This window comes from Ptiloglossa arizonensis, chromosome 6, assembly GCF_051014685.1.
Source record: "Ptiloglossa arizonensis isolate GNS036 chromosome 6, iyPtiAriz1_principal, whole genome shotgun sequence".
Classification (NCBI taxonomy): domain Eukaryota; kingdom Metazoa; phylum Arthropoda; class Insecta; order Hymenoptera; family Colletidae; genus Ptiloglossa; species Ptiloglossa arizonensis.
Window position 1 is genome coordinate 23,532,428 of NC_135053.1, and position 23,602 is coordinate 23,556,029.

General features: G+C 45.0%; 5 protein-coding genes across 7 annotated transcripts; 2 read left to right on the top strand and 3 right to left on the bottom strand.

Annotated features, from left to right (window-relative positions):
- Positions 1-38: 38 nt before the first annotated feature.
- LOC143147982 (discoidin domain-containing receptor 2-like) lies at positions 39-10,937 on the top strand. The gene is made up of 15 exons (XM_076313783.1): positions 39-661; positions 2,029-2,213; positions 2,278-2,383; positions 3,550-3,775; positions 4,070-4,217; positions 4,282-4,586; positions 5,614-5,830; positions 5,910-6,536; positions 7,540-7,694; positions 8,175-8,339; positions 8,436-8,545; positions 8,632-8,811; positions 8,883-8,975; positions 9,048-9,189; positions 9,265-10,937. Exons 2-15 carry the CDS (start codon positions 2,126-2,128, stop codon positions 9,586-9,588), a joined length of 2,886 nt encoding a protein of 961 aa, XP_076169898.1. The 5' UTR covers positions 39-661; positions 2,029-2,125; the 3' UTR covers positions 9,589-10,937.
- On the bottom strand, positions 10,864-14,645 carry LOC143147990 (UDP-sugar transporter UST74c). 2 transcript variants are annotated; one of them, XM_076313795.1, is made up of 5 exons: positions 14,488-14,645; positions 13,566-14,380; positions 11,727-12,074; positions 11,342-11,565; positions 10,864-11,163 (listed from the first exon to the last, which is right to left on the bottom strand). In XM_076313795.1, exons 2-5 carry the CDS (start codon positions 13,824-13,826, stop codon positions 11,007-11,009), a joined length of 990 nt encoding a protein of 329 aa, XP_076169910.1. In that variant the 5' UTR covers positions 13,827-14,380; positions 14,488-14,645; the 3' UTR covers positions 10,864-11,006. The 2 variants fall into 2 exon arrangements, with proteins under 2 accessions (XP_076169910.1, XP_076169909.1); XM_076313794.1 differs by lacking the exons at positions 10,864-11,163; positions 11,342-11,565; positions 11,727-12,074 and having other exon boundaries at positions 12,101-14,377; positions 14,488-14,631.
- Cox10 (Cytochrome c oxidase assembly factor 10) lies at positions 14,604-17,038 on the top strand. The gene is made up of 7 exons (XM_076313792.1): positions 14,604-14,994; positions 15,110-15,235; positions 15,309-15,579; positions 15,666-15,861; positions 15,934-16,109; positions 16,208-16,525; positions 16,608-17,038. Exons 2-7 carry the CDS (start codon positions 15,155-15,157, stop codon positions 16,817-16,819), a joined length of 1,254 nt encoding a protein of 417 aa, XP_076169907.1. The 5' UTR covers positions 14,604-14,994; positions 15,110-15,154; the 3' UTR covers positions 16,820-17,038.
- A 147-nt stretch (positions 17,039-17,185) lies between these two features.
- Positions 17,186-23,554, bottom strand: Dus1 (Dihydrouridine synthase 1). 2 transcript variants are annotated; one of them, XM_076313788.1, is made up of 9 exons: positions 23,359-23,554; positions 19,389-19,673; positions 18,850-19,009; positions 18,558-18,753; positions 18,215-18,463; positions 17,930-18,075; positions 17,690-17,787; positions 17,442-17,600; positions 17,186-17,374 (listed from the first exon to the last, which is right to left on the bottom strand). In XM_076313788.1, the coding sequence occupies exons 2-9, from the start codon at positions 19,671-19,673 to the stop codon at positions 17,219-17,221; spliced, it is 1,449 nt and encodes a 482-aa protein (XP_076169903.1). In that variant the 5' UTR covers positions 23,359-23,554; the 3' UTR covers positions 17,186-17,218. The 2 variants fall into 2 exon arrangements, with proteins under 2 accessions (XP_076169903.1, XP_076169904.1); XM_076313789.1 differs by lacking the exon at positions 23,359-23,554 and adding an exon at positions 21,551-21,566.
- On the bottom strand, positions 19,671-22,991 carry LOC143147983 (uncharacterized). The gene has a single exon (XM_076313784.1). The coding sequence runs from the start codon at positions 22,038-22,040 to the stop codon at positions 19,977-19,979; it is 2,064 nt and encodes a 687-aa protein (XP_076169899.1). The 5' UTR covers positions 22,041-22,991; the 3' UTR covers positions 19,671-19,976.
- Positions 23,555-23,602: the final 48 nt, after the last annotated feature.

Consider the following 23,602-nt stretch of genomic DNA (forward strand, 5'->3'; position numbering starts at 1 on the left):
TATACGTTCTAGTAAATTTTCCCTTCGTCGAGCGTCACGCAGTCAGGATCATCGACGACGAAAGGTGACTCCCTTTGACAATGTCGTGGCCATTGTCGCTGTATCAACACCGCCGCTGTACCATCAGCAACATCGTTATTATCGTTGTGCGAACAGTCACTGGCTGGCGGGCGCATGGGAGGGTGACCTTCCCCTACACCTGCTGCCGCCCCCGTTGCCACCACTGCCGCTACCGCCCCATTCCCCCACTCCTTTCCATCGTATTCGTATCTTCGAACCGGCTCGCCACGGGGCAATATCGTGGATGCTGGCCGAACCCCTGTACTCGCAGCGGAGTCCGCGACGAGCTCCGTTCCTCGAAACGCGAACGAACGTTCGGGGAAAGTAGTTTGAAACGGAATTCACGAGTGATACGCGATCAACCGAGGGGTGCAGTGTCGTTGACGACGCTGAACAAATTTCCTCGAGATTCGCGAGGTTTCGTCGTTAATACGCGAAAGAGGCTTGCGGGCGCGCTAGCGGAAAAAAGGAGCCTCGAAATCGCGGTGATACGGTGCACTTTGATCCGATCACTCGAGAAACGATGGTGAAGCATCCCCCTTTCACGAGACACTCCGTTTCCGCGATACGCGTGAAAAATGGGAGACGTCGAGCTTGAAAGGTAAGAATTCATCGAACTCGGTCGAACGTTCTCGCGAAATTTCAATAACGTACGGTCACGAGCGAATCACGACCGTGGTTCTCGCGATGAGAAATACGTTAGAGGAGACGACGGGTGTGGATGAAACCGTAGAAATTAGATCGGTGCTCGTACGAAACGTTTCGCGTGCACGTAAATCGCGTTCGAGTTTCGTCTCGATGAACCGTACCGAAAAGAAGCGGGTTTTATTCGTTGATCAACGGGAAAGATTTAACGCTGTGTCATAAGATTCTCATTTTCGTTCGTCTTTCGGAAACGATCGTCGATCCGAGACGTTCGATGGACGTTCTTCGATACACCGATCGGAAATAAATCTCGTTTCCTCGTTCCACCTTGGAGGATCGTTCGCCGCGATGACCGCGGTGCTAGCTCGAGGACACCGTCCGTTACGCAACGAGAAAGCAAACACTTGAAAACGCCTAATTAAGGGGCGAGGAACTGGCACGCGGTAACGATTACGAGCAAATTGTCGTTTCGTCTTGTCGGGGAGACTGGTAACGGCATTAACGTGCATCTGTGTCGATCGAACGATCCTCGTTTTACCATTTCCAAGAACGAAAGGGTGTGTGTGCATGCGTGCGCGCACGAGGAGAGGACGACACCGTGTATCTCGGTCTACGAACGAATCGAAGGGACGTTTCAACGTATAGACGATCGTTTCGAGGATCCGTAACGATCGTGTCGGATTCGTAATCGTATCACGAGCGATACAACAACGCGATGGCTATCGAGAACGGACAGGGACATATCGCGGAACAGGCATGGTCGGTCTCTTCCTTCCTACGGTTCGCTCGTATTGATCGTGCTTTACTTGTTGCACGCATAGCAGCCCCCGACCCCGTGCGCATTCCCTAACCCTCTTTGTCTTCATTTTCCATCAGCGAATCTAATTAACGTCCGGCCGTACAGCAAACCGTACGAGCGCAATACTCAAGATTGGGTGGAGCGTCCTCGATTCTTGACCGCGATCAGTCGTCGATCGATTATTCGTAGCACGGTCGTACCGATCGCCGGATCGGCTACTGCACCGACCGAAATACTCCGCTACGTTTTCCTGGCCGCGAGAACGTTCGTCCCGCGGTATCGTACCACTCTCGATCCTCTACCGGTTTAAAAGTTTCCGCGAAATCGAGAAGATCGATCGTGCTTCGTTGTTACATGGTCTCGGTGCTTGAAATCGATTCGCGAATTCTTCTTCGACGATTATAAACGAAACGAGTTCGACGAAAAGGGAACAGGGTATACGTCGACGTTGAGAGAAACGTCGTTTGTTGATCGTGAATCGAAATCGAGAGGAAAGATTGAAAGAGAATAATTCATCGGGTTAGGTATCGCGGTTCCAAAGGACCATACGATGACACCGCGTTACTCGAGCTATCATGAACTGTAAACGAGTCGAAGCGTACGCCAGGACACGATACCAAGATGCGCCGTACGTTGACAATCGTCTCCTTGGTTGTGCTGCTCGCCACGGTTGCCTCGCTCGTCGAGGACTCGACCAAGAACGTTTTCGGTAAGCGGGACCCGTCTTCTACGAGACGAAACACGGGTTAACGAGAACGTGTGTGTCGTTTCAGGCCAGTGCATACTACCGCTGGGCATGGAGGAGGGAAAGATACCGGACGACGCGATCACAGCTTCTTCCAGTTACGAGACTAAATCGGTGGGCCCGCAGAACGCGAGGTACGTTAAATAAATCTATATCGCCTATAAACGGTACAGGCTCGATCTCAGCTGCTACCGCTCGTTCGATCGATGCTTGCGCGACCCGTCTCTCACGGCGTCTCCGATCGCCCCTTTTTCCAACGTTTCTCGTCCACGCTGACGGAGATGGCCGGGGTAAACTGTAAAATGTGTTCGACTCGATTCGATCGATCGAGAGAGACCAGGGTCAAGGACAGGGGATGTTGAAAGAAGGGAGATACACGGCTAGGTGAGACACGGATAATAATTAAACACGTACGGACAAAAGCGTGCTGGATAAGTACCACGAGCAACTACGAAGGGTGCCTCTGAGGGATGTTCACGATGCGAGAGAAACTCGTCGTTTCGTTCAGAAATGATCATTTCAAGATAACAGTGCTGTTGGAGTTTTTAGTTTACTCGTGTAATTCAATGATGCGATAACTTTCCTCGAAAATTCTTATCGTTGAATCTCAATTATTCCATCCAGAGGCATTCTTTTGGCTGAGAAGATATACCGCGATACGAGGAAAATTGCACGATGTTAAATTGTATGGAATTACACTAAGGAGATCGAGTTTAGAGCGTATTTAAACCTAACGCGTGGTTTTATTCAGAGCTAATGTTTGGAACAAATTTTTGTTTGGAACAAAAATGTTCCGAATTTATGCAACTCGTGTGCTATGATGCAACGAGAGGACCTATGGAAGCATCTAGTCGTATCTATTGGGTCGTTCGGAAAGTAATTTCGTTTTTTTTTTCGCTGAAAATGAAACACCATTCTCTTAGAGTGTATAAACATTTTATTAAATTACATATTCCCCATTTTGGAGAATGGTATTTTCGTTGAAATCGAAATTCTTTTAGTGAAAATGAAACACGATTTTCTTAGAGTGTGTAAACGTTTGATTAAATTACATATTCTCCATTTTGGAGAACGAAATCACTTTCCGAACAACCCAATGTTATAGCGACATTAATTACAGAATAACAATATTTAACGATGGCGCGACGGATCGAGAAAGATCCGTCTGATGCGCTAGGGTCGAACGAATGGGCGCGTGAAGCAATCGATGACAAATTCGCGCGTCGTAAAATATTACGACTAAAAAATGTCCGTTTATCCGAACCATCGGTGATCCTATTCTTCTGGAATGTGTTCGTAGAATACGACAAGAGAAGAACGGTGGCGCCTGGTGTCCGAAAGCACAGATCAGCAGCGCGATACGGGAGTATCTGGAAATCGACCTGACGAGAGACCATCTGATCGCGTGGACGGAAACACAGGGACGATTTGGGAATGGCCAAGGTCAGGAGTACGCGGAGGCCTTCTTCCTCGAGTACTGGCGCGACGCGAAGTGGCATCAGTACAAGAATTTGAGGGGTGACAGAGTTCGTGTCGTCGGTAAATCGACCTGGAGTCGTCCGCGTTGCTTCGAACTCGTTGTCGTCGTTGAACACTTGCTGACGACGGGACAAGCGACGCGTCGATAATATTATAAGAAAAATTAAACTGTTGGGGGGGGGGGGGAGGCGAGAGAACCCGTTCATTGAAAAATCCTTCTCGGTTCGAGGTGGCTCGTTCCGATCGCTCGAAAGCAAAGCGCGACGTCTTCGGTGAACGTTGGTCGGAGCGACGAGATCCTCGATCACCGGCAACATTGATCGGACGCTCGCTCGTTTCAGGTACTACGCGGAAACAGCAACACGTACCTGGTGGAGAAACAAAAGCTAGACTTGCCGTTCGTCGCGAGCCGGGTACGATTCGTTCCTTACAGCCAACATCCACGAACGGTTTGCATGCGAGTCGAGATTTACGGATGCGTGTGGGAACGTAAGTATACTTCGTGAGGTGATCCGCGATCGAGACTAGGGATCGCTCGATCGTTTGCCCGCAGAGTACTTGGCGAGGTACACCGCGCCCAGAGGATCCTCACCGGGTCCGGGAGGACGCAACGTCGAAGATTCATCGTACGACGGCACCGAACTAGACGCCGACGCTCTACTGGTCAACGGTCTGGGACAACTCACGGACGGGATTCTAGGCGAGGTGACGGAAATTCTCACCACCTCGAACACAGCCACCAATTGGGTAGGCTGGTCCGATCGCGACACCGTCCAGCTAACGTTCGAGTTCCAAGAGTTACGAGAATTCGAAAACTGTTCCATCCACGTCGCACGGTCACCAAAGCTGGAAATTGAGGTTCGTTGTACTTCATTGTGCTTCGTCGTTCACTTCGATGGTCGTTCCATTCGTAACGAACGAACCATCGTTGCGCCGAACTCACGCTGATTACTTTTGAGCCAAGATGATCGGAACGAATTCGCAATTGTCTCTACTTGACCCTCGCGAGGAGGATCCTCTGCGCGTAAAGGTCGATTTATATTATACGTTCGGGCACGTTCTGTGTACGACGAACACAGTTGATGAAAAGAAGAGAGCACGTACGGTATATTGCATTATACGTTCGGGCACGTTCCGTGTACGACGAATGCAGAATTCTTCTTTTCATCGAGTGCATTTAACCGCTCGAAACTACGTAAAGATATTTCTACGAAACGACACAAACGTGTCTGAAAAATGTTCTGAAAAATCACTCTTCTCCAACGATTTGAAAAAACGATCACAGTTCTGCACGGTATAAGTATTCGATATTTGTTACTTTACGTTACAATTTGGGCAAAAAATACGCACGTTTCGCGTGTTTTGAGAAGAATGCAAATACTTTTGAAACATTTATTATTGGGTTGTTCGGATATGTATAATTCCCAATTCTGTACATATCGATAACAATGCACTAAATTTCGTCCGATGCTCTTTAATTATAATACTATTCGTCAAATCGTTGTTTCTACGATTTATACGTTAGGTTGTTCGGAGAGTGATTTCGTTTTTTTTTTGGGCGAAAATGAAACACGATTTTATTAAATTATACATTCTCCATTTTGGAAAACGAAATGACTTTTCGAAAAAATATTGAGTTCGTTTTTTTTTTTTGGTGAAAATGAAAAATTTTAGAGTGTACAAACATTTTATTAAATTATACATTCTCCATTTTGGAAAACGAAATGACTCTCCGAACAACCCAATACATTTCTCGCAATACTTGTCATCCCCCGGGCACCACCGAGATTAAAAAATCCTTGGGGTTGAAAAACACCCGCTTCCGCCATCGTTGCGAAACAGGTCGTCGCGATCGATTCGTGTTCTAACCGTACGATCTTTCCAGACGTTCTCGACGTTGCGAGTTTGGTTTTCCACCGACGGTGAGAACTACCAGACCGATCCGGAAATACTGGAAACGACGTCGATCGATGCCAGCTCGACCACCAACGACGCTATCTCGACGTCGATCGCGTTGCAGTCCAGAATCGGGAGATTCGTAAAACTGGAATTGAACTTCGGTGGAAAATGGTTACTGCTCAGCGAAATTACATTCCATACTGGTAAGAGCGTTGTCCTGTACGTTCAGAACTATCCGTAAAGTGAACAGAGAATGTTGATCGTTCGCGTTCGAATCGACAGTCTCGGGTATCAAGATTCGCTCGACCGATTCTTCCTCTTCGGTCGACGGTTCGTTCCAAGCGGATCGAAATCAAAGCGAGTTGCTGTCGAGGTCGGCCAATTCCGAAGGAACGTTATCCGGCTTCAACGAGACGGAGATCTACGAAATACAAGAGGACGTTTTGACACCGGACGCCTTCCCGGTTGGCACCTCGCAAACATACGTAGGCCTGGTCAGCGGTCTGTTGACGGTGCTGGTTCTCTTCTTGAGCTGCACGATCTTCCTGATCAAGCAACGAGGCCGCAACAAGGTCGCTCTGTTGCAAAAGCACACGGCGCTTTTGTGCGACTCGTCCGCTCCCGGGATCGCGATCAGCCCGAAGGACGTTAAACTCTCCAATTCGATCGTGAACGGACTGTCGCTCGTCCGTAAACCGATCACTATCGCCACCGCGGTTTCCGCCACCAACCTCGCAACCAATAACCTGCCCGAGCAATTGGATCGAGCGCGAACTAATTCCCGGGGCAGCTTCGATCCCGATCGTCGTCCATCCACCGTCTACGAAAGAACTTACAAGCTGTTCTCCGAAGAGAATTTGGTACTCACGGAACCAAATGCGTCCACCATCGCGACCGATTCGTGCACCGGTAAGTCCCTCTCGCGTTTCACGCGTACTGCACCGTACACGTACATTGTAACTCTTGATCACCGTACGAGCCTCCAAAAATTTGTTGCATCCGTGCAGTGTGTCGGTGTACGTATATCGTATGTTACAGCGTTATTGGTATTAGGCGTGGTATTGGTAATAGGTTTCTCTTTTCGCTAAAGATAGATCGACTATGTATAAAACTAAGCTAATCGTCTTGATGCCCTCGACACGCATCTTTACCGTCTTCTTCGCTCACGTCTTTTACAAGTCTCTCGTTTTAGCGCGTCTTTTCAACTCTTCTCTCTTATCACTCATACTCATACTCATAATTTTTACTCATACTCATACTCATAGTCTTTACTCATACTCATACTCATAGTCTTTCCTCATACTCATACTCTTACATACTGTTTCCAAAACGCTCCTCTCGCACCCTATATACCCACGCGCGTTCGTTCTCTTTCATTCTAATCCTCAATCCCTCTCGTTTCAGACATTTGGTCACGTTTGACCATCCCGATCGAACACTCTTCATTTTCTACCGACCACACGCATCTCCTTTCGTTCTCTCGCATTCCCACGCCACAGTCGTCTTGCACGATCCCCTGTAAAGGGTTGCTCGTGCCTTCTAAGAAACCTGGCGACAGATCGGCGCCAAGTGTTTACCTTAACGCAGGTCCGTTCCCACGCAATGTATCTTCCAGGCCTGCACTCGAAGCAGGCCCAAGTGGGCACGGAAAATCCGATACCACAAAATACAACACAGAAAACATCCTTACGGTGGGAGAACGTTGATCCAGTCTCGTTTGGAGATAACACATGGTATCTTAGTTAATAACAATTTTCGAGACATTGAACGTTGAAGTCACGTTCAGGACTTCGAGGATCTTTTCTAAGTTGTGCTGTACGTAGGTACACACGCGTTTCATGACACACGATCCAATAACTAGTTTCTTCCTCTAGTTTCATCTTCTTTCTGTATTCGCCGATGAATGTTGCAGATTTTAAGTGCCAGTCTGGATTCGCGAAAGACAAGTCCGCAGATTTCACGGTCCCAATCGCGGCGTACTCGTCGAAGAAAACGCATCACTTTCAATCGGGTAAGACCACTCAAAAGGTGCACGAAGGATACTACGCAGCAACGGATATTTTGACGGTAAGTCGAAACTCGGTGAGTACTCAGAGAATACTCAGAAAGTGCCGACAGAGAGACGGAAGACACGCGTCAGTGCTCAAAAACTGTAGAGCACTTATCCGTTTTAACGAATTTTGATCATGTAACGTACATTGTTGAAATTATTAGAGTGTTCGGAAAGTCATTTCGTTTCTTTTGGTGAAAATGAAACACGATTTTTCCAGAGTGTACAAACGTTCTATTAAATTATACACTCTCCATTTTGGAAAACGAAACAACTCTCCGAGCAACTCGATACTTTACTTTGCTCTCGCGTATATTCACGGAACAATGTATTTTAGTCGTTCGAACGTTCCAACCCAATATTTTACAACTCGATATTTTACTTTGCCCTCGCGTATATTCACGGAACGATGTATTTAATCGTTCGAACGTTTCGAACGATGAGAAGCGTGTTGGAAACCATGAGAAAAGCTATTGAAAATCGCAAACGGGTTTCAGATGAAGAGACGAGATCCAACGTCGACCGTGAGTCCGTTCACGTCGTTGTGTATTCGCGAGAAGGGTGTACGTTTACCTCGGACGCTTGATTCGTACGATGTTCAACGGATTTCGAGACACAGACTGAGGATTCTGGACAAACTCGGCGAGGGAAATTTCGGTTTGGTAAGAACGAATCGTGCACATTTTTTCAATTCGACGAAAGGGAATCGATGGACGCGCGTGTTCGAATCGCGTTAAAATCACCACGAACTCGAACAGGTACATCTGTGCGAGGCAAAGGGCATTACGAATCCGGAATTGGGATCTATGCAAAATCGGCAGACCGTGATCGTTAGGTCTCTCTGGCGAGGCGTTGTGGATTCGTTGAGGTAGGCAGATCCATTTTGTACCTTTCGTTCCGTAGAAACGTGCCTATAGAACACAACGCAATTGTCTACGACCCCGTTCCCCATAGGTTAGACTTTACGAACGACATGCACGTTCTGGCGACGCTTCGCGATCCGAACGTGACGAAGATGATCGCGTTGGTGGAGGAAGAACCGTTCGGTGCTGTGTTCGAGTACGGTCAACACGGGGATCTCCCTACTTTCTTAGAGAGCCGCGAGAAGTCCGGTAACGAGGAGGACACTTTCAGGTAAAATGGTTCGATCGTGCGGATCGACGATCGGTCACGTCGTTTGTAAATATTTCCGTCTCTGTTCCTAGCTACGCCGATCGGTTGAGATTTGTCACGCAGATCGCATCCGGGATGAAGTATCTCGAGTCTCTGAACATCCCGCACTGCGATTTAGCAGCGAGGTGAGCAATTTACCTGGGCATGCAACGATCGAATCGACCTGGTGGTCATCTCTTTTGATCGTTACGTTTCAGGAACTGTATCGTCGGCCAAAATCTAACGATAAAGGTGTCCGATCATGCCGTGTACTGTAGCAAATACGATCATCATTATTACATCGATGGATGCAACGCGAAAATTCCACTTCGTTGGATGGCGTGGGAAGCGGTCCTATTGGTAAACAGATAACTCTTTCTTCGACGGGTGTCTCCTCCGTGACGAAATGTACATCTCTTCTGTTTCTCCCGTTAGAGTAAACGTAGCTGCCAGGCCGATGTTTGGTCATTCGCGGTGACAGTTTGGGAAATTTTCACGGACTGCAAGGAAACACCGTACCCAGATTTAACAGCGGAACAGGTTCTAGAGAATTGCGGTCGTTGGTACCAAAGCGAGGTATGCGGAGTAAATGGTATCGGTGCCAGCGACGAAAGAAATCGACCCCGAGTTCTCGCGAGGCCCAATCGGTGCTCGGACGACCTCTATCGCATGATGAACAAATGCTGGAGCAAACGAACCGAGGATAGACCTACCTTCGAGGAAATCTACGTTTACCTCGAGAGACTAGCGCTCGATTGAACGTTCGAGATACTCGATCGAGTAGCACGGACCAAATCGGTTACAATCAGCTAAGAAGCATCCTGTCCCGTGTACGTAAATTTATCTTTTTTACGCTCATCCGCATCCTTCTCCCCCCGTCCACCGTTCCCACTCTTCGATCCAACGAGAGGTTACACCCTTTCTCGTGCTCCAGCTACCCCTCCCCCGTCCCCTCCCTTTCCACAGAATGGACTGTACAAATCGACGCGTTGCTCCAGGATGCTCTGGCCATCAACTTGTAATGCTCAACTAGGTTTACTCGAGTCGATCTTTACACATATAAGAATATATTATATTACGTCGAATAGGTTTACCGTCATCGGGAAAACGCAAAGTTTTTTATAAAAGATAATAACATATTCTCGTCTTTTCGTCTATGACCTAGCGATCACGCGAACGATAGAGTTTATTCGATGATCGGCAAGATCGAGGCTGCTCGTCGTCCATCGGGAGCGGTATTGCGAGAAACGAAGAAACCGTCGCGATCGCGCCGATTATAAGTATTTAATACCTCGATCCTTCGTTAGTGTCTGATAATGCTACCACTCGCTATACGTACGATATACGATATTATTGTAAGTAACGTAAGTAAGGGTTCGCCGGTTTGGAGTAACGCGAGGTAAACTCGAATTCCAATCGCGTCATTCCCGATCCGGTGACGGAATCGAGGTTTCCTATTATGTAATTTCTCGACTAAGCGTTCATCTTGATCGAAAATAAAATAATTCGTTCGCGGAGGGGTACTCGCGTGATCGCGTACGAATGTCCTACACGATGGAGAACGATGCAAGCAAGTAATACGAGAACGTTCGTACGATACGCGGGTTCCCTTTCGTTTCTTCTTTCAACGAAACGATCGATTATGCGCTACTCTCGTAATTAAGCGAATAGCCTGTAAATGATTTGCGCGCGTTACTACAAACGAAACGGGACAATCAATTTCGCAAACGTTGTTTCATACACCGCGCGATACGTGCATCGGACGATAATTATCGATGAATTCGCTGGCAAAACTGTGCACACTCGTCTGCGCTTGCGCTCGTAACAGCACCGACTCCCGAGTCACGTGCCCCAACCACCCACCCCCACCCCCCGCCGTCCAACCCCCACCCCTGGACTCTTACGCTCGCGCGCTAATCGATAATTAGTCTTATCTTCGTATCGCGTTGGTATCGCGCGTTCGTTTCTATCGAACAATTTTTTCCATTTTACGGTTACAGTTAATCGAAATTTGCAATACAAATCGCACACGTATCCCATCAAAAATTATATTCTTCATATTTCCAATGTTACGACGAATAAACATTGTTATACCATCTAGGGAGCTACTGTTTTTTGTTCAAAACTGGCATACCGCGATTAGGAAGCCGTCCGAGCGAAATTATTAGCGAAACTCCTTACATGTTCAACAAAGGAACGATATTCATTTCTCGATGAAATTCAACGAGGGGCTGCTCCCAGCGTTCCTCGAAGTAAACACCCAATAGGAATTTCGCCCCGATTCCCGTCCTAATGGCCCACTGAAGATAATGTTCGAGGTACAACTTCCTTTGTCTGAAAACCGGAAATGAAATCCACCTTGCGCTCGGAGATACGGTGGAAAGAAGTACAGTATTTCTTGGTCGCCAAGCTTCGATTTACTTAAATTTAAGCGAGCATTATTTTACTCGGAGCGCAGATCGGATTGAGCTTTCAACGAAAAAATACTGTATGTGTATTCCGTTCCGTTTACCTTGGTCGTAATCGATACGCTCCAAATATAGCCCCGCCCAAGCACATCGGTAAACGTAATTGCAATGCTTCTATCCACTTGACGGACACCTCTCCAAGCATTGTGGTGGGCATTAGAAGCACCGCGTGAAAAATGTCGTGCGTTTCTCGATATCGTTGCATTACGTACGCCAACTCGGTATCTTCGACGAATTTCACCGGAGGTCTAGAATCGGGGGACACATTCTGCAAAACAGCAATATCTTTGCTTTGAATCGAACGACACGGAGTAACAGCGGCCTGAAGAACAACACCGGATTGAACAGCAGTCGCGCACAACTTTGGGGGAACGAACAGGGCACACGCAATGACCGGTAGAGTGCACGAGAAGAGCATCGAAAGCTTACGTTCACATCCAAGAATTTGCGATAGATCCTGCCGACAGTCCCATCTGGTAAGTGTTTTAACGCGGTAAGGTCGACCGTCGTGGATGAAATACGTGGCTTTTCGGCAAGTATGCGACGTCCCTCGGAGGTGGCAAGCATTTGTTGGCGACAGTAGAAAAGAGCATCGGTACCTGAAGTTTCTCCCAGGCATGCAATCATGTCACCGCGGAAAGGATTGAAGAAGGATATCGCGGCTGCACCCGCGGTCAAAAGTGTACGTTGCGTCCGCGACAATGAGACACGATGTTTCGCATAATCCTCCGCGAATTGTGCACTGCTGCAATACCTTCGAATCGTGCTGCCTGAAACCGATCGAGGACAATAACGATCGATCATTACTTTTCTCCATAAATAGAATTTATTTCGATAATATTTGTATGTACATATAGCGGCACGTCGGCAGCACTGCGGCTTCGGAATTTGTACAAATTACGCTTTACATCGCGAGCATCGCGTTTACCGCTATCCGGTACGCTATGGCACAGCGTATTCTATCCGGTAACGATATTTTCACTTTGGTATGACACTCGTCGTCTCTTATTGTTACGCCCTTTTCCCTTACCCTATTTCGCATCAAAGGTAGGCAAAATATTGTTCGAATAAAAGATGACGAATAAAAGCAACGTATAGCAATTCATTTGCATAGTTTCTTCGATTTGACGGTTATTATAAATTTGTATCAATCATTCTATGATTAATCATTTTAATGTTTATTCGATATCTAACGTATAAAAAGTTGCATATCTTTTATTCGTTATTTGAATCTTTTATCTAAATACAAATATTGATCATCTTTAATTCGCTACCACTTCCTGCAAACAGCCTCGCGATGCTTCCTCGCGAAGAGACACGAAGAACTGAGTAAACAGAAAGAGTGAAAAAAGAGAAAGGGAGTGGTCGAAATAAAAGTCACTAGTCGCTAACGCCGTCTTATGGTGACGAGTATAAACACGAGACGCACAAACGTAATCGTCGTCTTCACAAAACATTCTGACCAAAGGGGAACGGACGAGACAACGTCGCTTAGACATCGTTAAAACGAAACGATCCGACATCGAGGCAACAGTCCACGTTTCGCGATCATAAAGTTTGAATTTTGATTACTTGATTCTCAGAAAGCGGAGAATACTTGTGTTCGGTCGATTCTTTTCTGCGGAAAGTGACCCACGTGTAAACCAAACTACCGATCACGCTTAAATTCAGTCCTATGAAATTGAGCCACGTAAATATATAATCACCGCCAATAATCATTCCAAGATATGTGACACATATATTTTTCAAACATCCAATTATGGTGGTAGTCAATGCAGAGTTGTGCAGGGTACAGAGAATCATACTATAGGACAGCACGAATCCCATCACGCACGAAAGCCCAAATTGTAGAACAAAAAAAATGTTGCCCCAATGCGGAAATTCCAAGGTAGAGCGCGCGTCTCCCATCCAGCAAGCGATAACGATCGCCGGAATAACCATGAATAACGAATTATAGTACATCAATCCATATTTTCCCAGTTCCTTCGAGTCCAGCTTCTTCTTCATGTAGACTCCGTTAGCCGCGGTGAAGAAATCGTTTAGCAGGATAAAGAGGTAGCCCTCCAAATTAAAAGCGAGGTCGTTCAACGCCGCCACCACTGCCCCGAGAATCATCGTATAGACGCTCAACTGAACGGAGACGCGCGCCTTTACTCCGAGGATGTAATATTCGGCGAACATTGTCATCAGAATACTGAATCGTCTGAGCGCAGTGAACATCGGGAGGCTGAGCTGTTTGGTGCCGCCTAATCCGAAGATCATGTTACCGATGAAGATGATTGGTAACGGCCATATCTTCGCGAAGGTTGCCACTTCTAGGTTAGAAAATTCGATGTAACGCAATTTCTTTGCAGCGTACAGCACCACGATGGTAGACAACATTTGTCCTACGCCGAGCATTTGAAACGACGGAAATTCAAACGTGGTCAACACCGTTTTATTCACAACCGTGATCATAAATGATGATAACCCGTAAAATACGGCGGAACCGACCCGCGCAAATAACACATTTTGCTCATTCGCCAACATACCGATCGATCTCCTCTGCCGTTATATAATCGCATCTGATTCTTCGCTACCACTTTGTTATTTTATTCTTGTTAGAAAAATATGTCAAACATGGTGAAACGTACAATGGTATAACCTTATCATCCTTCCTTCCGTCCGCTTCTTTTGTTCCGTAGAGTAAACGATCACCAAACACAACTCACGATTACCATAGACAATGTTGACGTTCAAAACCGGTAAAAATCATGAAGATTATCCACGCGTAAGACCGTGAGCACAATATTTCCACTTTATTCAATTGCTCAGACACTTTGCGTTAACGTGTCATCAACTTCTTATTTTCGTCTTCGTTTCCCTCGCACGCTATCATTTGCACGCACACTATTCGTTCGTCTGTATGTACAAGCGCACGCGCACGGACCTCTTACTACCCTTTCTCGAATCCCCATACGATCGTTCGCAACTGTTATGATTAGGTCGGTAGTTTGATGCATGCATATTAATTGTCTCATTGTACGTGATTTAGTAGTTCAAAAGTTAACAATCAGATTATGCCATTCTTATTGTTACCACTTCTGCCAACAAAATAATTCAAAATACAAATCAATTTTTAAGTAGTAAACATAAATGTATTTTATAATACAGGTTTTTCATAGCTTGACTTTACCAAATATATACATACCATTTTAAAGGCAAATTGGTCGAATCAAATATGATCTGATCACATTCAATTATAAGAATGCTATCAACTATTTCATGCAACACGAGTATTTCGAATGCTGCGACAAATGTAGAAAATATTGTTGCTGCGTTAACACTATTCGTGTTCTCTATACACTAGGTTAAAAATTTATTTTACGTGAGAAAATAAAAGGAAATATTCATGTAACGACGAAAAGTCCCTATGGACGGATTTCACCATTTTCAACGCGGAGCAAAGCATTATCTTGAGATGCCGCTCCTTTATAATTTGATTTTACATTGATGCATTTACGATCCTGATGTAACCTGTATATAATTGTTATCAGTGTCGTGTTCCGATTAACACGAAGCTTAGAGAAGCGTGTGTGCACAATGCATTTCTGATGGCCTAGTGAAGTATTTCAAACTTTTAGCACAATGTGTGATCTTTTTAACTCTGTTACGTAACATTGATCAAAACATTCGATAAACGAAAAATTATCAAGATGTAAGTTGGATGTTTCATTTCAAAGAAAATATGAAAGATTTAAATTGTCTTTCATCATTGCCGAGTCAAAATTTGTATCGAAGTTTGACAAATAAAGTGTCTTCATTGCTTTCAGGATGAGAAAAACAAATCATTGAGTATTATACAAAATATTTTTATCATGGTATTTATTTTCTGCTCGATCAAATTTTCCCAAAATATATCACGGTTAACCTCATTATTGAAACTTCCCATCACAACGGTATGTACAATTTATACATTTTGTCGGAATTGTTACAGGTGACAAAATTTTATTAAATCACAATTTATTACAGTATTCCACAAATATTACATCAAACCTAAAAAAATTCTCTTCTTTGCAAAAATATAGCTGTTTATCAGCTGCAAACAGTATACAAAGTCAATTAATTTCACCTGATCTAAGAGCCTCCTCTGATCATCAGAAGATCAGAGTAAACAAGAACACAGTAAATAATAGACAGAAGAAAGCATCTTCCAGCGACAAATCAGAATGGAGGTACATGGAAGTAGAAATGAACAAGTTGCAAAAACATTGCTTTATGTTGTCCAAGATAAGATTAACTTGTAAGCAAGCCTAATTTTTTTTGTAACTTTAATCCATAATCCAATGAGACTGAATGTAAAGAACCAAAGATCACAATTTATTGCAGCATTGGTGGTTGTAACAACCATGGTTGGATATGCCATAGCCCCTGGTTCATTTGATACATCTACCTTCTTTGCATGTGCAGTAGGAACTGGATTGCTTTCCGCAGCAGCAAATAGTATTAATCAGTTTTTTGAAGTTCCTTTCGATGCACAGATGTCAAGAACAAAGAATAGAGTACTAGTCAGAGGTTACTTAACGTGAGGATAATTTATTTTACACTTAAAAATTGCACTAATATAGTCATACTTGAACTGCATTTGTTTGCTTAGTCCAGCACATGCAATAACTTTTGCAGTACTATCTTCTGCAAGTGGATTATTATTACTCACTAGCGAAGTTAATGGATTGACAGCTGCCTTGGGCATATCTAATCTGATTCTTTACACCTTTATTTATACTCCCATGAAACGAATTAGTATTCTAAACACCTGGATAGGTTCCATTGGTAAGACATTTTTTCTGTTGGCAAAGTTGAGCATCTTTGACAGAAATAAAGGAATTGGTACTAATTGAGTTTATAACTATTTTTTTTTTTTTTTATAGTTGGTGCTGTACCACCGTTAATGGGTTGGGCAGCTTGCGTCGGCGATATAATGTCTCCTGCAGCTTGGATCATGCCTAGTCTGCTGTATGCGTGGCAGTTTCCTCACTTTAATGCTCTATCATGGAACTTAAGACCAGATTACTCGCGTGCTGGTTATAGAATGATGGCAGTGACAGATCCAAATCTGTGTCGCAAAACAGCATTACGTTACACAGTTATCTTAATGGGTCTTTGCTACTTGGCACCTATTATGGACGCAACAAATTGGTGGTTTGCCTTGTTATCGACACCGCTCAATGTATATTTTCTTCATCTTGGTACGTTCAAAAAAATGACGATCATTAAAATTAAACGCTCGACCGATAACGTGAATATTGTCTTAACGTCAGTTTCTTTTAGCTTGGAAATTTCACCAACATTCGGATAGTGGAAGTTCGCGGAAACTCTTTCAATTCTCGTTGATTCACCTACCTATCCTCATGATTTTTATGCTTGTAAATAAGAAATCCTTCAATAAGAAGGAACAGGTGGATACAACCATCCACGAAGAACAAGGTGGTGTACATTCGGTTTTATCGAAGCTCGTCAGAAGGATACCCTCGGTCGCCTAGCAAAACCACTCCATCCAAAGTCATAGGTGCACGCAATAGTACAAATCATTGCGATATTCTAATTTAAAGTATTGCGTTTAAAGCTGTACGCAACAAATACTAGTCCGTAAAATTCTTACTGGCAAAGTATTTTGTAAAATAGTAAAATGTGTAAATACTAGTTATTTGTCACGATTGTTATATTAAAAACCGATATAATTACAGAACAGTTTACGATGATTAACTTGTGTTTTCTATCGCAACTATGCGACCATGGAAAGTCGAAATTAGATTGTAGAAACATAGAGAAAAAGTACAACGATACGCGTCGTTGAAATATGAAACTAATTACCATTTTTATACGCGTAGTATACGTACATATGGACATATTTATTAAAATTTTATTTATTATTTACAAGGTCATGATGTATCAATAGTTTTTCGCTTGGCAGCGAATTCTTTCGCCATTTGTCTTCTGGTTTTAGCTAAATTTCCATGTCCAACACAATCTAGATTTTCCCTAAAACACTTGTTTCGGCAGCACTGTCGGCACAATTTGTGAACACACTTGAGACCCTAAGGAGAAATACACAGAAATCGAGTTAACAAATTTCATTTAGTTACAAAGTTAATTTCTACAAACCAGTGGATTCGGACAGTTGTGACACAAGTCGGAGCCTCTCTTTACGACAACAGCTGATCTATTGGGACGACGAGCTTTTCGTCTAAGCTTCTTTAAGCGTTTCCGCGGTATTTCGTTTCCATCTTCGTCGCTGAATTTTCTCTTCGCGTTTAAGTTTCTCTGCGAGATCGTGCGAAGATTAGGAGCAGTCGGTAGGAATGGGGAATGTATGAACGGTAGGAAATGGAAAACTTCTATGTGTAACTAACCATTTCAACTTTTTCCGATTCTAGCCGTTGCACATGTTCTTCCGGAGTAGTCCGTACATACGGTTGACACAACCACGGTGGTAATTTCATGTTATAGTCTGAAACAAAAATAAAAGTTATCGTTAGTACACCCTGATAATTACAATGGTGAGAAAAGAGAAAGGAAGGAGTAATGCACAATAATGTTGGTTCGATTCGTTAAATCGATCTGTATATAAGGGGCACGAGTCGTATACAGACCGGCTGTTTCTTCTTGCCACGTCAGACGTCCTTCGTGGTAAGGTAAATATCGATCCCTTAAAGAGTACACAACACTTCTGAACGATTCCATGGTAGAATTATTGGCCAAATTTTCCCTCTCTTCTTTATTCTCTGCTAAACAAAGTCTACTCTCCAGTTAAAAGAACGTTAAACGTATAATTCGATTTATAATTTGCGATAGCGTTTGCGTGTAACGATAAGCGAAAGTAGCGCGAAGTAGTTGCCAAGCAGCGGACAAATCCCGCCAACAAAGCCGATACGTACGTGTGTTGAAACAATTTGAAAAGATGACCACGAATGTAAGAGGCTGGAGCTGGATATCGTTCCACCAAATTTAAATATTCGAGAGCTGGTTCCCAGCTAGGTGGATGACGGGCCTCGAATATATAAGGATTATAAAGATTGCCTTCCGCCGACATTACACCGTGCACGCCGATTTCCTCTATACACCTTTCAGCATCTTGCAGACATTGTACGTTACCGTTGGCGAATACTGGAATCGCGACGGCCCGCCTAATATTTATAAGAAGAGATCGTGAACGAGAGAAAATTAAAACGAACCAGGGTGAGAAGCTCCTGTATCGCTCCTATTCGTTTTTATTTATACCTGACTGCTTTAATGTGATCCCAGGACGCAACACCGGTTAAAGGACCTTTCTGTTCTCGGGTTCGTCCGTGTACAGTAAGCAATCGGGCCCCAGCATTTTCGAGCATGCGAGCGTATTCCACGGTCTTGTCAATTTCCGAGAATACTCGTAACTTACAGGTCACGGGTACACGGAGTCCCTTGCTCAAGGTGCTTACTAGAACATTTCGAGTTAAAAATATAGTATAACCAAACGAAGAGAAATAATAGGTGGGTTGCCTATAAAATCGTATCCGTAATCGATCTTACGCACCGATTCGTCGAAGCAAATCCCAATCGTCTTGAAGGAAAGCACCGTAACGTCCGCGCTTTGCGATAGCTTGGGGACAGCCTAAATTTATGTCTACCGCATCGCAGTATGGCTCGGCTAAGCGTGCCGCCTCCAGCAAAGTATTTGGATCGTTGCCGCAAAACTGTAACGAACGAATACATATAAATTGAGAACGCGCAAGGCAGAGTATACCTATATAGGAATAAAAATGAACGTATAGCAACGTTTATTTGATCGAATTTTGCGTGTCTTTAGCACTTGAAAGCAGGGATTAAAACGGTTTCGAAAATAACTGTTTCAAACTGTTATAACAGGTTGTTCAATAAGTTTTGTCGTTCGATGAATGTAGTATAACTACAAAAACCGAGAAAATGTAACTGTCAGTAAAGTCGATATTATATAGGTTATGAAACCTATAATTAATGTGTCAGACCGATATATTTCCGATAGTTATAAGATATTTTCGACCCTCGTAACTGTTTTCAAGCCACAAATGGAAGAGAGAACACACCGTTCATTACCTGAACGATCAGTGGCCGATCCTCGGCGGTACTAGCGAGTGCTTCTCGTCGATACTTGGGATCTCTGCAGAACACCGACGAGTGAAGCATCGGCGTGTAACAGAGCTGCGCTCCGTGTCGGCGACTCAGCAACCTCCAGGCTAACTCGCTCGCGTCGACCATCGGCGCGACTACGTATCGCGGAGAGCCCAACACGTTTTCCCAGATATTCTCGTTCGTTTCTCGTGGGCCAAGATCGTCGACGGTCTGGTCGGTCGGGAACAATTTCGCTGAAACCGATGTCATCTACGGGGGGAAATTGGCGGTGGTGAGTGCGCTTACACGCGCGATTTATCTTGTTTAGAAGACTCGTGGCCGGACACGCGCAAAACGAGCGGTCGGAACCGCTCCCGCGAGCACTCTTTCCCGTCGGGCGGTTCTCGTGTTACGAGAATACGAGGTACCGAACTCGTCCGTCTTAAAAACGTATCGAACGTGTATCGAAGTTTCGTACGCGCAACAATAATATCGAAAGTTCGAGCTCTTCGACGCGTGGGAGACTCGAAGTACAAGACACGAGAAAATGACAGCCAGTCGCCGCGATGGAAGTCACATCATCCCCGACGCGGGCGGTACAAAACGATCGAACCGTGGAGACGAGGAACGCGCGATACGCGGCGACTGAGGAGAACTGGGTGAACGAAGAGATAGGGGGGAACGCGGTGATCGTGGCGACGCGGGTTTCGACAAATCCGATTCCAATATTGGGGAGAGCTGTATAGATTGAGTTACGCGCGAGTTCGGTTTCAGTCTTGGTCTCTTTCGGAAGGAGGAGGCCCGCCTTGGACGAGAGTAGATGTGGCCGTGAGTCGCGGGTCTCCTCGTTGTCAACGATCCAGTTGCTCTCCGCGTTTGGATCGGTATCTGCTCGCAAGGGTGTCCAGTTAACGAACGCAGCGGAGGAAGTTTGGCGGGTGGTCGCGGAACGGAGACCGCGTACGGTTTCGCGTGAGCGGGAGCGGAAGCGAAAACTGTAACGGGCACGGTAGTGTCTTCGAGATCCGTCTTGACCTCCGGTTCCGCCGAATTGGCGCTAGGTACAACCTTGTTTTTCGACGCCCGAACAGCGTCCGCATTGGACGACCGTCGGCGACCGTTCCTCCTCAGATACGTTCGGAGAAACTTTCCTATCCTCTCGACGGCTTCGCACGAATTGGTAGGCGCGTTCACCGACTCGAACGAGTCGTCGCTGGTGCTCGCTCGTTTCTTCGATTTGATTGTTCTGTTCGCCGAACGGCATCGCACAGCTATCGAATTAGCAGCGGCGAAACAACAAGAAACCGGCGAAGGGGTGGAGGAGTCGACGACCCCCGTCGAGTCGCGAAACACGATCGTCGACTGGTCGCGATCCGTTTCGTTCGGTATCCGCGACGAGAACTCTATGGACGTTTCGTTCGCGGTCGACTGGAGCTCGTACGAGAAACACAGTCGGAAATTTTTCCGTTCGTTGTCTCGACGACAGAATCTGGCTTCCGGCGCAGCTCGAGTCGAGTCCCCTTCTATGTCTATTCTCCTCTCGCGACTCGAACAAGAATCCGTATTCGTTCGAAGGGACGAAGAAGTTCTATGACCGGACACGAATCTGTGAATAGTGTTCGATCGGGCAGTGGACTCGCGAACGTTAACGTCGCCTTTGGTCATAGTAGCCGTCGATGGGTTCCCGATTGCGTCCGCGACCAAGTTGGCAGCGACTGTAGCGTTGGCAGTAGCGGCAGCGGCGGTTGCGGCGGCAGCGGCTGCGGTAGCGGCGGCGGTGGCGGTGGCAGCAGCGGCGGCAGCCGCCGCGACGGCTGCGGCGACCGTGTTCCTTTCCCGCTTGTTACGTACGTACTCGTACGTGGTCAGACCGAGGCATGCGATATAGCCGTGAAAAAAGCACAAATGAATCAAGAGCACCGCCGCGATTGCCGAAAGGATTCCGATCGCGGAGATTAAGATTATAGAACCGGTGTCCGAGACCGGGATGATAGAGAGACCGGGACCGGTCGTATTCTCCATGCTTGTGTTCGCGGTACGACCGGGGACCAACGACAGCAACAATTCCGTCGCAGAGAGGCCGGCAACGAACAGACTAGCCAAAATCGCGGATATCAGACAGACGAGAAAGGCCGAATAGTTTCTACCTCCGATACAATTATTGAGCCACTTGCAGTGATGATCGAACCGGACAACACATTTGTTACAGATCGAACAGTGCTTGGTCCTCTTGCTATTGGTGGTTATGTTGCAGAGGTGACATCGACCGTTTTCGATAACGCGCGAGTGCTTCGCCCTGTCGAATTCCGGCAAAACTTTGTTCGCCGGTTGAGATCTGACTTGAGGATCCGCCGGATCCAATAAAAGCACGGTCAAATGCGAACAAAGATGCGTGAAGAAGATCGCTGCGATCAAAATCGAAAACGCCGGACGTAAATTCGGCTCGAGAAGCGGTGTTAATACCGCGAACGTATTTATCGCGATAATCAGAATCACGATCCAGCCGATCACTTGTTGGGGATGTAACGGAAATTGAAGTCCGTGTACACGTCTAAACTTTCTGCGTTCCGGTGTTACGAACGCATTTTGGGCAGAACACCATCTCGATACAATATCGCTCGTGGCTTCGTTTCGCATAACGAGCCGTCGTTTCAGCTCCCATCCGTTACTATTCCGTCGAGACCGTTTCTCCTCGGCAACCTGTCACCTCCTTCCGATCGACGTTTTCCTTCCCGTTCTTGAAACTCTTATCCTCTTTGCTCCTCCCATCCCTGACTTGCCTCTCTTACTCCTAATTTTCACTTTTTCTTTGACTCGCTCGCTTTTCCGCTTTTTCACGATTAAACGACCATCGATGCTACTACGGGACCACTTGTCGGAACACTCGTCGCAACGTCGCGATTCTCCTCGAGAATTCTCGGGAAAACTCGGTCGTATGTCCCATTCGACGGAACGCGCTTTACGACTTACGAGTCAGCTCGTCGAATCGATACTCGCATGGCAACGTAGTCGCGTAAACGACCCCAAAAATACGTGTTGGATTTTCTACGAATGTAATCGCGATCGTAATAATTGTTCTCTTTCGAATCTCGACCTTCTGCGTCTACTACTCTTTTCTTATCCCTCAACAACCCTTCCTTTTATCTTTTACCCATCTGCCACTCCTACTTCTACTATATTTTACGATAATTAAACATCACTGTTCCATGTTTTCGAGATCTGTAAGTGTGATTTAACTCTCCCTTGGGCGATTTTTTGTTCGAGACGTGTTCAATTGTACGTAAGAAAATACAAATTTGGAATCTCCGAGCAGTAGGTGTGCGATACAAAACTTGCGATAGATGAACACATTCGCGAAAACGTAAATTTTCATAAATTTTGTCCTTTTTACCGCTTTTCGATGTTTATATACTTAGAGTAGCGCAAAATGTCAAAATAAAAGTATAATTCGAATTATCAACGGTGTTACGCTGAAAATACAAAATTTTTAAATATCGTAAATCTAAACTCTATTGTTCAACGATTGAACAGACTACAATGCAGTGATACGAAACGATTGCATTTTAAATGTGAACATACAGTTGCATTTCGAAAATATCTTACTCGATTAAACCAATCTTTTAGTTCAGTCATGAATAATTTTCATTAGAGAGACTGATTATTATATTATTATTATTATTATTATTATTATTTTTTTTTATCTACACCATTCTTCTTTGTTTGTAAAAAAATAATTCATATGTAAAAATCAAATTAACTTGAAAGTTACATATGGACGACACAACACAATTGATGTTCAATTAATGAAATTTTATCAATTACTTTTTAACAAACGGAATATTTATTTTTCGACATAAGGTTAATCGTCTACTTTGTTGCGTATTGCATCATGTTACATATTTCATTCGTTTAAATCAAAACGTATTATTTTACAGACAAAATTGTGTTCACTAACCTTACTTTTGTATCCGATTATAGGTTAACCCGAGAGTATATTTAATTCTAATAGTTCTAATGCAATTGATACCAAATATACTTCTTTTTACAAGATGACTAGAAACTCATTTATTGTTTAACGATGCTTAAAGATGACTGAGGTTTTTCGTAACGTACATGAATCACGTATTGTTCCACAACACTGTTAAAAATGGTAGAAAACATTCATGTTCTTGAAGAAAGTATCGAAAACATATAATCGA

Coding starts and splice junctions, on each gene's coding strand:
- LOC143147982 (XM_076313783.1), top strand. CDS start 2,126: ATGCGCCGTACGTTGACAATCGTCTCCTTGGTTGTGCTGCTCGCCACG. Junction 5,831..5,909: donor CGAAATTACATTCCATACTG/GTAAGAGCGTTG, acceptor TCGAATCGACAG/TCTCGGGTATCAAGATTCGC. Junction 8,546..8,631: donor GGCGTTGTGGATTCGTTGAG/GTAGGCAGATCC, acceptor CGTTCCCCATAG/GTTAGACTTTACGAACGACA.
- Dus1 (XM_076313788.1), bottom strand. CDS start 19,673: ATGACATCGGTTTCAGCGAAATTGTTCCCGACCGACCAGACCGTCGAC. Junction 19,010..19,388: donor ATCGGCCACTGATCGTTCAG/GTAATGAACGGT, acceptor CGTTCGTTACAG/TTTTGCGGCAACGATCCAAA. Junction 18,076..18,214: donor TTCAAATTGTTTCAACACAC/GTACGTATCGGC, acceptor ACTGGAGAGTAG/ACTTTGTTTAGCAGAGAATA.
- LOC143147983 (XM_076313784.1), bottom strand. CDS start 22,040: ATGCGAAACGAAGCCACGAGCGATATTGTATCGAGATGGTGTTCTGCC.
- LOC143147990 (XM_076313795.1), bottom strand. CDS start 13,826: ATGTTGGCGAATGAGCAAAATGTGTTATTTGCGCGGGTCGGTTCCGCC. Junction 12,075..13,565: donor CGTTACCAATCATCTTCATC/GGTAACATGATC, acceptor TGTCCTCGATCG/GTTTCAGGCAGCACGATTCG. Junction 11,566..11,726: donor GCAAATTCTTGGATGTGAAC/GTAAGCTTTCGA, acceptor GCTGTTTTGCAG/AATGTGTCCCCCGATTCTAG.
- Cox10 (XM_076313792.1), top strand. CDS start 15,155: ATGGTATTTATTTTCTGCTCGATCAAATTTTCCCAAAATATATCACGG. Junction 15,236..15,308: donor TGAAACTTCCCATCACAACG/GTATGTACAATT, acceptor AATTTATTACAG/TATTCCACAAATATTACATC. Junction 15,862..15,933: donor CTAGTCAGAGGTTACTTAAC/GTGAGGATAATT, acceptor TTGTTTGCTTAG/TCCAGCACATGCAATAACTT.